This window comes from Macaca fascicularis, chromosome 2 (assembly GCF_037993035.2).
Source record: "Macaca fascicularis isolate 582-1 chromosome 2, T2T-MFA8v1.1".
Classification (NCBI taxonomy): domain Eukaryota; kingdom Metazoa; phylum Chordata; class Mammalia; order Primates; family Cercopithecidae; genus Macaca; species Macaca fascicularis.
In genome coordinates, this window is record NC_088376.1 from 110,648,486 (window position 1) to 110,662,963 (window position 14,478).

General features: G+C 42.9%; 1 protein-coding gene across 2 annotated transcripts in view; it reads right to left on the reverse strand.

Moving 5' to 3' along the window:
• The window catches only part of SMARCC1 (SWI/SNF related BAF chromatin remodeling complex subunit C1), a 194,554-nt gene that overhangs the window by 136,309 nt on the left and 43,767 nt on the right, over positions 1–14,478 (reverse strand). For both annotated transcript variants that reach the window (XM_045386359.3, XM_045386358.3), the window contains 3 exons: positions 11,828–11,909; positions 9,879–9,971; positions 1,725–1,794 (listed from right to left, as the gene is read on the reverse strand). In XM_045386359.3, coding sequence (XP_045242294.1) covers positions 1,725–1,794; positions 9,879–9,971; positions 11,828–11,909 — 245 coding nt within the window. The remainder of the gene's footprint in view (positions 1–1,724; positions 1,795–9,878; positions 9,972–11,827; positions 11,910–14,478) is intronic.

Genomic DNA, 14,478 nt, shown 5'->3' on the forward strand with positions numbered 1-14,478 from the left:
TTCGCTCTTATTACCCAGGCTGGCGTGCAATGGCGCAATCTCAACTCACTGCAACCTCCGCCTCCCAGGTTCAAGCGATTCTCCTGCCTCAGCCTCCCGAGTAGCCAGGATTACAGATACCTGCCACCATTCCCGGTTAAACTTTTGTCATTTTAGTAGAGACCAGGTTTCACCACGTTGGTCAGGCTGGTCTTGCACTCCTGACCTCAGGTGATCCACCTGCCTCAGCCTCCCAGAAAGCTGGGATTACAGGCCTGAGACACAGCGCCAGGCCTTGTTTTTTAAGACATAAGATTTCACTATGTTGCCCAGGTTGGAGTGCAATGGCTATACACAGGCACAATTATCACACACCACAGCCTCAAACTCCTGACCTCAAGTGATCCTCCCACCTCAGCCTCCAGAGGAGCTGAATACAGGCACATACAACCACACCTGGATTTAACCACCTTATTAGTCCGGTTTTTTTTTTTGAGATGGAGTCTCCTTCTGTCGCCCAGGCTGGAGTGCAGTGGCGAGATCTTGGTTCATTGCAACCTCCGCATCCCAGGTTCAAGTGATTCTCCTGCCTCAGCCTCCCAAGTAGCTGGGGTTACAGACAGGTGCGAGCACACCCGGCTAATTTTTGGTATTTTTAGTAGAGATGGGGTTTCACCATTTTGGTCAGGCTGATCTCAAACTCCTGACCTCAAGTGATCCACCTGCCTTGGCCTCCAGAAGTGCTAGAATTACAGGCATGAGACACCACATCCGGGCCTTATTAGTCTTTCATAAGAACCACTTGACATTGCTGAATATCTCACTAATGTGTATTTTCTACATCATTGATTTTTGCTCTTTTATTATTTCCTTTTTTCATTAGGTTTAATTTGGTGGTGTTTTTCTAATTTCTTGAGAAAGATGTTTGGACCACTGATTTCTAACCTTTCTCTTTTCCTAATATAAAGAAATAAATGGGCCAGGCGCGGTGGCTCAAGCCTGTAATCCCAGCACTTTGGGAGGCCGAGACGGGCGGATCACGAGGTCAGGAGATCAAGACCATCCTGGCTAACACGGTGAACCCCCATCTCTACTAAAAAATACAAAAAAAAACTAGCCGGGCGAGGTGGCGGGCGCCTGTAGTCCCAGCTACTCGGGAGGCTGAGGCAGGAGAATGGCGTAAACCCGGGAGGCGGAGCTTGCAGTGAGCTGAGATCCGGCCACTGCACTCCAGCCTGGGCAACAGAGCCAGACTCCCTCTCAAAAAAAAAAAAAAAAAAAAAAGAAATAAATGTTCCTCTAGGCACAGCTTCTACTACATCTTTTAAAAGTTAATGTTGGCCGGGTGCAGTAGCTCACACCTGTAAACCCAGCACTTTGGGAGGCCAAGGTGGGCGGATCACAAGGTCAAGAGATCAAAACCATCCTGGCCAACACGGTGAAACCCCATCTCTAATAAAAATACAAATATTAGTTGGGCATGGTGGCGGCCGCCTGTATTCCCAGCTACTCAGGAGGCTGAAGCAGGAGGATCTCTTGAACCCGGGAGGTGGAAGTGGCAGTGAGCTGAGATCACGCCACTACACTCCAGCCTGGGCAACAGAGACTCCATCTTAAAAACAAAACAAAACAAAACAAAAACAAATAAAAAGCTGGTTATTCTGTTTAAGACTTTGAGGATATGACATTAAATCCATATGGTATGATGTATGAGCTTATCCGTTCACAACGCAAAACCAACTTACCATCATCTTGTGAGGAAGAATATGGGTAAATGTGGTGGGAAGCTTTTGACTTCTCATCCGTAAATGTTCCCTGGAAAGCAAATGAACAAAAACCACAAAAATAAAGCACATGGCAAATGAACTATGGGATCCCAGATACAAATTCCATACAAATTCTAAAAGCATGGTTTTACTTATAGACTTTATTTAAAAAGTATTGCTTATTTTTAGTCAAATAAAAAAAATAGTGATTAACAACAATAAACCAAGAAATTGTCTACACAGTTTAGACTGCTGTATAGAAAAAGTAATTCGAGCATCTATTAGCTAGTTCTCTACAGATCTCTCTCTCTCTGGGTACCCATATCAGTAATATGGGTACTACTAATTCTTTTTTTTTTTTTCCTGAAATGAAGTCTTGCTCTGTCACCCAGGCTGGAGTGTGTGGCAGCATGATCTTGGCTCACTGCAACCTTCTCCATCTCCTGGGTTCAAACAATTCTCCTGCCTCAGCCTCCTGAGTAGCTGGAATTACAGGCACCTGCCACCACACCTGGCTACTTTTTCTACTTTTAGTAGAGAGGGGGTTTCACCATGTTGGTCAGGCTGGTCTTGAACTCCTGACCTTAAGTGAGCCGCCTGCCTTGGCCTTCCAAAGTTCTGGGATTACAGGTGTAAGCCACTGTGTCTAGCCAGGTACTACTACTTCTTAAAATTACTTCCAAGGTCATCACAAATTATCATTATTTAAAGTGAATCAATGCAGTTTCTGGCCTTGAGCCATAAGCTAGGACTCTGTGCAAGCATAACACAGAAATATTGTCAAGTTCAGTTTCAGACCACTGTGATAAAGCATTACAAAATTAGTTGCACAAATTTAGTTTCCTGACGTATATAAAAGTTACATTTATGGCCAGGTGTGCTGGCTCATGTCTGTAATCCTGGCACTGTGGGAGACTGAGCCAGGTGGATCACTTGAGGTCAGGAGTTCGAGACCAGAGTGGCCAACATGGTGAAACCATGTCTCTACTAAAAATACAAAAATTAGCTGGTGTGGTGGCACATGCCTGTAATCCCAGCTATTCCGGAGGCTGAGGCAGAAGAATCACTTGAGCCCCGGAGGCAGAGCTTGCAGTGAGCCAAGATGGCACCACTAGCTTGGGGGACAAAGTGAGACTCCGTCTCAAAAAAATAAAAAATAAGTTACATTTAGGCCAGGCGCAGCTGCTCACACCTGTAATCCCAGCACTTTGGAAGGCTGAGGTGAAAGGATCACTTGAGCCTAGGAGTTGAAGACTAGTCTGGGCAACACGGTGAGACCTTGTCTCAAATTTAAAAATTAGCCAGGCAGGCTGGGCGCGGTGGCTCAAGCCTGTAATCCCAGCACTTTGGGAGGCCGAGACGGGCGGATCACGAGGTCAGGAGATTGAGACCATCCTGGCTAACACGGTGAAATCCCGTCTCTACTAAAAAATACAAAAAAAAAAAAAAAACTAGCTGGGCGAGGTGGCAGGCGCCTGTAGTCCCAGCTACTTGGGAGGCTGAGGCAGGAGAATGGCGTAAACCCAGGAGGCGAAGCTTGCAGTGAGCTGAGATCCAGCCACTGCACCCCAGCCTGGGTGACAGAGCGAGACTCTGTCTCAAAAAAAAAAAAAAAAAAAAAAAAAAAAAAAAAAAGCCAGGCAATAATGCCTGTAGTCCCAGCTACTCAGGAGGTGAAGTGGGAGGATCACTTGAGCCCAGGAGTTCAAGGTTGCAGTGAACTATGATTATGCCACTGTACGTTAGCTTGGGCAAGAGAGTGAGAGAGACCCTGTCTCTCAAAACAAAAATAAAAAGTTATGTTTACATGGTTTCAGAAAACAACGTATATACCTTAATTTAAAAATATTTTATTGCTCAAAAATGCTAACAATCACAGCCGGACCCAGTGGCTCACGCCTGTAATCCCAGCACTTTGGGAGGTCGAGGTGGGTGGATCGCCTGAGGTCAGAAGTTCAAGACCAGCCTGGCCAACATGGTGAAAACTGTGTCTACTAAAAATACAAAAAATGAGCTGGGTGTGGTGGCAGGTGCCTATAATCCCAGCTACTCAGGAGACTGAGGCAGGATAATCCCTTGAACCCCAGAGGCAGAGGTTGCAGCGAGCCGAGATCACGCCATTGCACTCCAGCCTGGACAACAAGAGCAAAATGCCACCTCAAAGAAAAAAAAAAAAATGCTAACAATCATCTGAGACTTAAGCAAATCAGTCTTTTTGCTGATAGAGGATACTGCCTCAATGATGCTGGCAGCTGACTGATCAGGGGTGGTGGTTGCTGAGGGTTAAGGTGGCTGTGGCAATTTCTTAAGATAAGTCAACAGTAAAGTTTGTCACATTAATTGACTACTTTCACAAACGATTTCTCTGTAGCATGTGATGCTGACAGCATTTTACACACAGTAGAATTTCTTTCAAAACCCTGCTGTTTGCTTTATCAAGTAAATTTATGTAATATTTAAAATCCTTTGTTCTCATTTCAACAATGTTAACAGCAATTATGCCAGGAGTAGATTCCATGTCAAGAAAGCACTTTGTTCATCCATAAGGAACAACTCTTCCATATGTTCAAGTTTGGTCATAAGATCGCGGCAATTCAGTCACATGTTCCGGCTTCAATTCAAATTCTAGTTCTCTTATTTGAACCACGTCTGTAGCTAAAGTCTTTAACCCCTCAAAGTCAACCATGAGGGTCAGAATCCACGTCTTCACAACTTCTGTTACTGTTGATATTGTGACCTCTGATGAATCACATGTGTTCTTAGTGGCATCTAGAATGATGAATCTGTTCCAGAAGATTTTCAATTTACTTTGCCCAGATCCATCATACGAACCATTAACTATAGCAGCTATATCTTTACAAAATGTATTCCTTAAATAACAAGACTTGAAAGTCGAATTTCTCCTTAAAACATGGCTGCAGAATGGAAGTTGTGTTACTATGCATGGAAATAACATTAATTTCCTTGTACATCTCCAATAGAGACTTTGGTGACTAGGTGACTGTCAATGAGCAGTGGTATTTCAAAAGAAATTGTTTTTCCTGAGCAGCAGGCCTCTACAGTGGGCTTAAAGTATTCAGTAAACCATACTGTAAATAGATGTGCTGTCATCTAGGCTTTGCAGTTTTGTTATGGAGCACAGGCAAAGAAGATGTAGCATTATCTATACGGCCTTTGGATTGTAAGAACTGCAAATGACCATTGGCTTTAACTTACAGTCACCAACTGCATTAAGCCCCAAAACAGCCTGGCTGAAGCTTTAAAGCCAGGCATTGACTTCTCTAACTATGACATCTTATAAATAAGATGCTAAATAGCATCTTATTTTAATAGAAGACTATCATTTACATTGAATATATGTTGTTTGGTGTAGCCAGCTTCACCAATTATCTTTGCTCAATCTTCTGGATAACTTGCTGCAGATTCTACATTAGCACTTGTTGCTTCACCTTGTATTTTTATGTTCTGAAAACGGCTTCTTTCCTTAAACCTCATTAAGCAACCTCTGCTACCTTCAAACGTTCCTTCTGCAGCTTCCTCACCTCTCTCAGCCTTCACAGAATTGAAGAGAGTTAGGCCTTTGTTCTGGATTAGAATTTAGCTTAAGGAAATGTTGGGCTGCTTTGATCTCCTATTCAGACCACTGAAGCTTTCTCAGTATCAGCAATAAGCATGTTTTGCACCGTATCATCTGCATGTTCACTAGAGTTCCACTTTTAATTTCCTTCAAAAACTTTTCCTTTGCATTAAAAACTTGGTTGTTTGGCTTAAGAAGCCAAGTTCTCACCTTATCTTGGCTTTTGTCATGCCTTCCTCACTAAACTAAATCACGACTAGCTTTTGATTTAAAGTGACAGATAAGCAATTCTTCCTTTGACTTGACCAGCTAGAGGTCATTGTAGGGTTATTAATTGGCCTAATTTTAATACTTGTGGGTCTCAGGGACGAGGTAGAGAGAGGAATAGCCAGTCAGTGGAGAAGTCAGAACACATATATCAATTAACTTCACCATCTTCTATGGGTGTTGTGCTAAACCAAAGCAATTAAAATAATATCAAATAGCATCTATCACAGATCACCATAACATATACAATAATACTAAAAAAGTAAGCCAGGAGTGGTGGCTCACACCTGTAATCCCAGGACTTTGGGACGCCAAGCCGGGGAGGATCACAAGGTCAGGACTTCAAGACCAGCCTGGCCAACATGGTGAAACTCCGTATCTACTAAAAATACAAAAATTAGCTGGACGTGGTGGCGGATGCCTGTAATACCAGCTACTCGGGACGCTGAGGCAGAGAACTGCTTGAACCCAGGAGGTGGAGGATGCAGTGAGCTGAGATCGCACCACTGCACTCCAGCCTGGGTGACAAAACAAACAAACAAACAACTAAAAAAGTTTGAAATATTGTGAGAATTACCAAAATGTGATACACAGACACAATGTGAGCACATGCTATTGGGAAAATGGCACCAACAGACTCGTTTGACACAGTTTCCACAAACCTTCCATATAAAAAAAGGAGTGGGGGGGAGTGTGTGCTGCAGGGTGGGTTCCGTGGCTCATGCCTGTAATCCCAGCATTTTGGGAGACCGAGGCGGCAGGGAGAATCTCTTGAGGCCAGGAGCTTGAGATCAGCCTAGGCAAGACCATGTCTCTTCAAAAATAAAACTAAAATAGCCAGGTGCAGTGGAGCACACCTGTTGTTAAAAAAAGAAAAACAACAAGGCCGGGCAAGGTGGCTCATGACTGTAATCTCAGCACTTTGGGCAGATCACAAAGTCAGGAGTTCGAGACCAGCCTGTCCAATATGGTGAAACCCTGTCTCTACTAAAAAACACAAAAATTAGCAGGGCATAGTGGCACATGCCTGTAGTCCCAGCTACCTGGGAGGCTAAGGTAGGAGAATCGCTTGAACCCGGGGATTGGAGTTTGCAGTGAGCTGAGATCACGCCACTGCACTCCAGCCTGGGAGACAGAGTGAGACTCTGTCTCAAACAAAGAAACAAAAAAGAACAACAACAAAAAAGAAACAAAGTAATAACAATAACACCTATATCATTAGAATTCTTTACAACTGAATTAACAAATACAATGAATTAAGGCATTAGGAACACTGAAGGTACTCAATCAATGTGAGCTGTTGGTTCATTTACTTATCATCTTGTAGAGGTTTTGCCTTGTTACCCAGGCTGGTTTTGAACTCCTGGGCTTAAGCAATCTGGATGCCTTGGCCTCTGAAAGTGCTGGGACTACAGGCGTGAGCCACGGTGCCCAGCCTGTTAATTCATTTAAAATGCTTACACATAAAGGCCTGATCATCAAATCAATGAAGGTACTATTATTATGACCTATTAAGGTCTCTTTCCTAAGATTCTAAGAAGCCAGTTAGACCTCTGCATCCCTCTGGAGGGTATCCCTAGAAAACAATCACTAAGGCAGGTTTCATCAAAAATATAACAGCTAAGGCCGGGCGCAGTGGCTCATGCCTGTAATCCCAGCTCTTTGGGAGGCCGAGGCAGGCGGATCACAAGGTCAGGAGACCGAGACTAATACGGTGAAACCCTGTCTCTACTAAAAATACAAAAAAAACAAATTAGCCAGGCAAGGTGGCATGCATCTGTAGTCCCAGTTACTCGGGAGGCTGAGGCAGGAGAATGGCTTGAACCCGGGAGGCAGAGCTTGCAGTGAGCCGAGATCGCACCACTGCACTCCAGCGTGGGTGACAGAGCGAGACTCCACCTCAAAAAAAAAAAAAAAAAAAAAATATATATATATATATATCTATATATATATATATATATAAAACAGCTAAATATTCAGCATAAATTGTAGGACAATACATAAAATGTTTCCAGTACAACCTGGTAGCAAAAAGAGTAGGTAATTTCAGGTTCAAGGCAAGAAACAGCAATCAATTTGTTCCACTCCTGTCCTGGTAACATTCCACATATAAACTGCATTTGACAGTCAATCCAATAAAAAGATATTCCAAAAGAGAGAGGTTTAAGGGATCTGTTCAAAGCCATAATACTAGTAAAAAAAAGGAACTGGACTTCAGATTGCTCAATGTGATAAAATAATTATATTACCTTACACTTTGAGATATCATATATAAAAGAAAGAATGTACTCAATCTTTAATTGTATGCAGTACTAGAAACATTAACTTTCAGAACATGCAAGATATTTTACTAAATGCTAAAACATAATTCAATTGGTAATCTCTTTTGCAGCAGGAAAAAAAGACATTTCATGAGGCTTCTCAACCAATTCTAAGGATACATAAAACTCTGTCACACAAGGAATGTTTCAGAAAATTATCTTCTACATAAGTCTCCTCAGCTAGATTACTATGTGATGGGCTTAATTACAGTTTAGTCACGTGTAATTGTAAACTTACATGTAGTAAATACCCAAAGTCTCAGCCTAAAAGGAAGTCAGAAGAAGAAGGCTAAGATGTCAGAAGACAGTACTAGTACATGTGTATCAAGACAAAGTAAGCTTGAGGGGGCAGAATTTTTCTGAGACACAGTCTCGCTCTGTCACCAGGCTGAAGTACAGTGGCGCCATCTCAGCTCACTGCAACCTACACTTCCTGGGTTCAAGCAATTCTCCTGACTCAGCCTCCCCAGTAGCTGGGACTACAGAGGCGCGTCACCATGCCCAGCTAATTTTTAGTAGAGACGAGTTTCACCATGTTGACCAGGATGGTCTCGATCTCTTGACCTTGTGATCCACCCGCCTTGGCCTCTCAAAGTACTGGGATTACAGGCATGAGCCACCACGCCTGGCCATCAATTGCTTTTTTTTTAAATAATGTATGTAACAGAATACATAAAATGCGGGGTTAAGGGAGACAGGATTACTTGAAAGTAATATGTCATTTCTTCCTACCAATTATGTTACCAACTCTATTTGACTTTATAATCTCTGTGATGTAGATAGAGCTCTGTGATATAGAATACATTGGTCTCCTTAGGTCTATGAAAGCATACTTCACAATAAGACTAAAGACTCCATACCAATGACTTTATTAAATGCTACTCTAGGCTAAAAGCTAAAGATGAGTGGAGAGAAAAAAAACACTGCTACTTTAAGAACTCAAAAAGAGGCCAGGTCTGGTGGCTCACACCTATAATCAATCCTAATACTTTGGGAGGGCGAGGCTAGAGGATGACTTTTTTTTTTTTTTTTTTTTTTTTTTTTGAGACGGAGTCTCGCTCTGTCTCCCAGGCTGGAGTGCAGTGGCCGGAACTCAGCTCACTGCAAGCTCCGCCTCCCGGGTTTACGCCATTCTCCTGCCTCAGCCTCCGGAGTAGCTGGGACTACAGGCGCCCGCCACCTCGCCCGGCTAGTTTTTTGTATTTTTTTAGTAGAGACGGGGTTTCACCGTGTTAGCCAGGATGGTCTCGATCTCCCGACCTCGTGATCCGCCCGTCTCGGCCTCCCAAAGTGCTGGGATTACAGGCTTGAGCCACCGCGCCCGGCCGGCTAGAGGATGACTTGAGGCCAGGAATTCAAGACCAGCCTGGGAACATAGTGAGAAACCATCGTGGCCGGGCACGGTGGCTCATGCCTGTAATCCCAGCTCTTTGGGAGGCTGAGGTGGGCAGATCACTTGAGGTAAGGAGTTCGAGACCAGGCTCACCAACATGGCAAAACCCCATCTCTACGAAAAATACAAAAATTAGCCAGGCATGGTGGCACACACCTGTAGTCCCAGCAATTCTGGAGACTGAGGCACAAGAATCACTTGAACCTCGGAGACAGAGGATGCAATGAACCGGGATCGCATCACTGTACTCCAGCCTGGGCGACAACACAAGACTCTCTCAACAACAACAAAAAAAAAACCACACACACACACAAAAACTGGAAGATCTCTTGAGCCCGGGAGTCTAAAGCTACAGTGAGCAAGGATGCTAGGATAGCGCCACTGCACTCCAGCCTGGGCAACACAGTGACACCTCACCTCTAAAAAGAGAAATAAAAACTCAAGAAAAAAATTTATTTTGATGTAAATATATCAAGAAATCCAAAGCATTACTATGGTTGACATTTATTAGAGGCTTACAATTACAAAATGAAGTGATCGTGTCTATTATTATCTAAAGTGATTGTGTCTATTACCTGATGTCGTTTGATGATATCTTTCAATTTGTTAGCCAACTTCAGATCAATGTCTGGAATGAGGTAGATGTTGGGTCTGGTCAAACAATTGTTCTGAGGATGAAAAGAACAGACTTTCAAATTCTCTTGGTTTTGAAATAATATCACATTATTTATGTAATACACAAACCACCCCCAGATAACCTTTTCTGCCACAAAAAATATTGAGAAGCATGACCTAAAGAAATTCAGCAGCTTTTTCATTAAGATACCACACCAGATTGCCAGATTAATCCTCCTCCCCAATTTTACCCAAATTTACTTTAATGGTCTAATGTAGTGTTTTTAGCTATGGAAGGGGATTACAGTTAATCTTAAAAATAGCAATGACAAAACATGTATGTTGACTCCCCAAATCATGAAAAAAACTCTCACCCAACAAACAAAACATATCCAATTGTTTCCCTAGCTAAGAATCTGTGAGACAAACAACTTTCACATATTAAGTTAACAGTAATATCTAACTGAATTTTTGCCAGCTACCTCTCCCCAGGAAGGTTAATTTAGTGATCACCATAAATTATTAAACAATGAACATATTAGGAAACACAAATAAGGACATTAAGCATTCTTTTTTCCAGGTTATAATATAGTTAGAGAAATAATATGTGTATTTATGGTACAACCATGGAACAAACCCAAAGAAAATATTCAGTCAAGTGAACAGTAGGATGGAAGAGTGCTTAAACCAAATAAAATGAAGGCAGGCCGGACTCGGTGGTTCATGCCTGTAATCCCAGAACTTTGGAAGGCCAAGCAGGCAAATCACTTGAATTCATGAATTCGAAACCAGCCTGGTCAACACAGCAAAACTCCACCTCTACAAAATATACAAAAAATTAGCCAGGTGTGATAGCATGTGCTTGTAGTCCCAGCTACAGGGGAGGCTGAGGTGGGAGGATCACTTGAGCCCGAGAGTTCAAAGCTGCAGTGAGCCTAGCTATGACCGCACCACTGCACTCCAGCCTGGGTGACAGAGTGAGACCCTGTCTCAAAGAAAATAAAAATAAAATAAAGGCAAGTCAAACAATACATTAGGTAAAATTAATGAAGAAAATTATAAATTATTTCACCATAAATTTTAATAGTCTTAAAGACAAGATTAATCATAGCTCTAATCCCCAAACACCCATAAAAATAATAAAACAGGCCGGGCGCGGTGGCTCAAGCCTGTAATCCCAGCACTTTGGGAGGCCGAGACGGGCGGATCACGAGGTCAGGAGATCGAGACCATCCTGACTAATATGGTGAAACCCCGTCTCTACTAAAAATACAAAAAACTAGCCGGGCGAGGTGGCAGGCGCCTGTAGTCCCAGCTACTCGGGAGGCTGAGGCAGGAGAATGGTGTAAACCCGGGAGGCGGAGCTTGCAGTGAGCTGAGATCCGGCCACTGCACTCCAGCCTGGGCGACAAAGCGAGACTCCGTCTCAAAAAAAAAAAAAATAATAATAATAATAATAAAACAATACCTTTCAGAACATTTTCTTCCTTTGTTCTTTTGGCAATCCAATAAAGCCAATCTGTTTTTGTTTTGTTTTGTTTTTGAGACGTAGTCTCGCTCTGCTGCCTAGGCTGGAGTGCAGTGGCGCAATCTTGGTTCACTGCAAGCTCCGCCTCCTGGGTTCACGTCATTCTCCTGCCTCAACTTCCTAGGTAGCTGGGACTACAGGTACTCACCACCACACACAGCTAAATTTTTGTATTTTTTTTTTTTTTTTTTTTTAGTAGAGACGAGGTTTCACCATGTTAGCCAGGATAGTCTCGATCTCCTGACCTCGTGATTTGGGAGGCCTGCCTCAGCCTCCCAAAGTGCTGGGATTACAGGCGTGAGCCACTGCGCCCGGCCCGCCAATCTTAAAACTGAAAATATATTAAAGGCAAACTTTTTAAATAACCTGTTTCCAAGTTACCTGCACCAATGTTTTTTCAATGTTCATAAACATTTCCACATTACGATCCATTCGGGATGGGTTCTGTAGGTCAAACCTCCGCCTAAAAAAAAAGGAAAAACCCTAGTTAATTTGTCTCCCACCTTAAACACAAATGAAAACTTGGTTTTAGAATTCGATGCAAATGAGTTAGAAAGATTTGGAAATTAAAATAACACTCTACAAAACATGTGAGATATTCTCTCAGTAATATAAGAATACACAGTATCAACACCCTTATAAAAGAGATATTAAGATCCACCTCAGTGAAAATGAAGTATCAATTCCATGACATATCTATCTAATTTTCCTTAAATCTAAGACATCTTACATCTTACAGAAAAGTAGTTCACAGATCCATGCTGGGTACAGTGGCTGACGCCTGCAATCCCAGCACTTTGGGAGGTGAGGCGGGCGGATCACAAGGTCAGGAGTTCAAGACCAGCCTGGCCAACATGGTGAAATCCCATCTCTACTAAAAATATAAAAATTAGCTGGGCATGGTGGAGCACGCCTCTAATCCCAGCTACTCTGGAGGCTGAGGCAGGAGAATCGCTTGAACCCGAGAGGCAGAGGTTGCAGTGAGCCAGGATCATGCCACTGAACTCTAGCCTGGTGACAGAGCAAGACTCCGTCTCAAAAAAAAAAAAAAAATCATTTGTTCAAATTCAGCAGTATCTGTGTTCTCTTAGATAAAGGAAAGCATCTTGGGTATTTAATTCTGATACAGCTGTAAGACGTGATTTAAACAGACAAGGTTTCTCCAAATAAAATTTTTAACTGGCCACAGTAACAGTCAAGAGCAGAGACTATCCCTTAATCTGAAATCACTTGATTGCTGGGGGTATACCAAACCCGCAAGTATGAATAACAAGCACTGTTTTCCTAAATGTGGTAAAACTGATGTATTTACCTTTACTTGAAACTCTTCTCCAATGTCTCTTTACATTAAGTTCCCAAGCATGTCACCTCCATGTGGTTAAATCTTTACAAAGTCTAACGCCTGTTTCTCCTTACTTTTTATTCAATACCTACTTTGTTTTTGCTCTGTTTTAGTTCTTTTAACACTAACATCCAGGAGAGGAGTAGAGCTTAGTGACTGAAAGTAAGGATTGTGGAAAACTACATTAGTCTTGAGCAATTTGTTAACCCAAGGATTGACTGCTTCATAAATGTAATAGCCTACTGTGGGTTTTTGTGAAGGTTAAATGAGGTATATACTACAACAGTGCTTAAATTTAATATAAAGTAACTGATCAATAAATGTTAGCTATAGTTATAATTTTTGTTTTTGGAGGCAAAGTCTCACTGTGTCATCTAGGCTGGAAAGGTCTGGTGCAGTAAGAGCTCCCTGTAACCTTGAACTCCTGGGCTCAGGGGACACTCCCACCTCAACCTCAGCCTTGAGTAGCTGGGTCCACAGGCACCAGCCATCATACCCAGGTAATTGTTTTTTATTTTTATTTTTGTAAAGCCAAAGGTCTCACTATGTTGGTCCAAACTGGTCTCAAATTCCTGAGCTCAAGCAATCCTCCTGCCTCAGTCTCCCAAAGTACTGACATTACAGAGGTGAACCAACACGCCTGGCCCAGTTATAATTTTCTTAATAATTACCAGATACTACCTAGCATTAGGCAGTCTGAGTCCAGAGCTCATACGCTTAACTCACATGTCATGCTATTTTATCCTGGAGATGTTCCCCACACTTCCAATCTTTCTTTTTAAACTCTATAGCCTTTCCAGGATGTTACTACCCACTCAATGGGCCTGACACTATCACTTCCAGAATCAGTCCCCAAGTCACTTGCTCTATGAAGCTAAGCCTATCTTCTATGTTGTTGTTGTTTTAAATGGAGTCCCACTCTGTTGCCCAGGCTGGAATGCAGTGGTGTGATCTCGATTTACCACAACCTCTGCTTCCTGGATTCAAGCGATTCTCCTGCCTCAGCCTCCCGAGTAGCTGGGATTACAGGCATGCTCCATGACACCCAGTTATTTTGTATTTTTAGTAGAGACAGAGTTTCACCATGTCAGCCAGGCTGAACTCGAACTCCTGACCTCAGGTGATCACATGCTTCGGTCTCCCAAAGTGCTGGAATTACAGATGTGAGCCACCACACCTGGCCATCTTTCATGTTTTTTTCTTTTCTTCTTTCTTTAATAAAGATGGGGTCTTGCTATGTTGGCTAGGTTAGTCTTGAACTTCTGGCCTTAAGTGATTCTTCTGCCTCAGCCTCCCAAAGTGCTCGGATTATAGGTGTGAGCTACCACACCTGATCCTACTAGGATGTTTGCCACCCTTTTGGGGTACAGCATACTAGACCATCCTGTGGGGATGGTCTCCAGGGTAGTCTAGCTTGCTGTCATCATACAAAGCTCCTTATTTGAGACCGGCTTTAGCAACTTCCCCACAAAACTGTTTGGCTGTATTGTTGTCTTGCGCTTGGCTCAGTGCATTTTTGTTTTTCCCTTTAGAAGTTTCCTTCTGAAGCCCTTTTACACAACTTCTATGGAATAAACTCTTCACCTGGGATCCATCCAGTGTTAAAGAGTCTGATTAGGCTGGGCACAGTGGCTCACGCCTGTAATTCCAGCACTTTGGGAGGCCGAGGTGGGCGGATCACGAGGTCAGG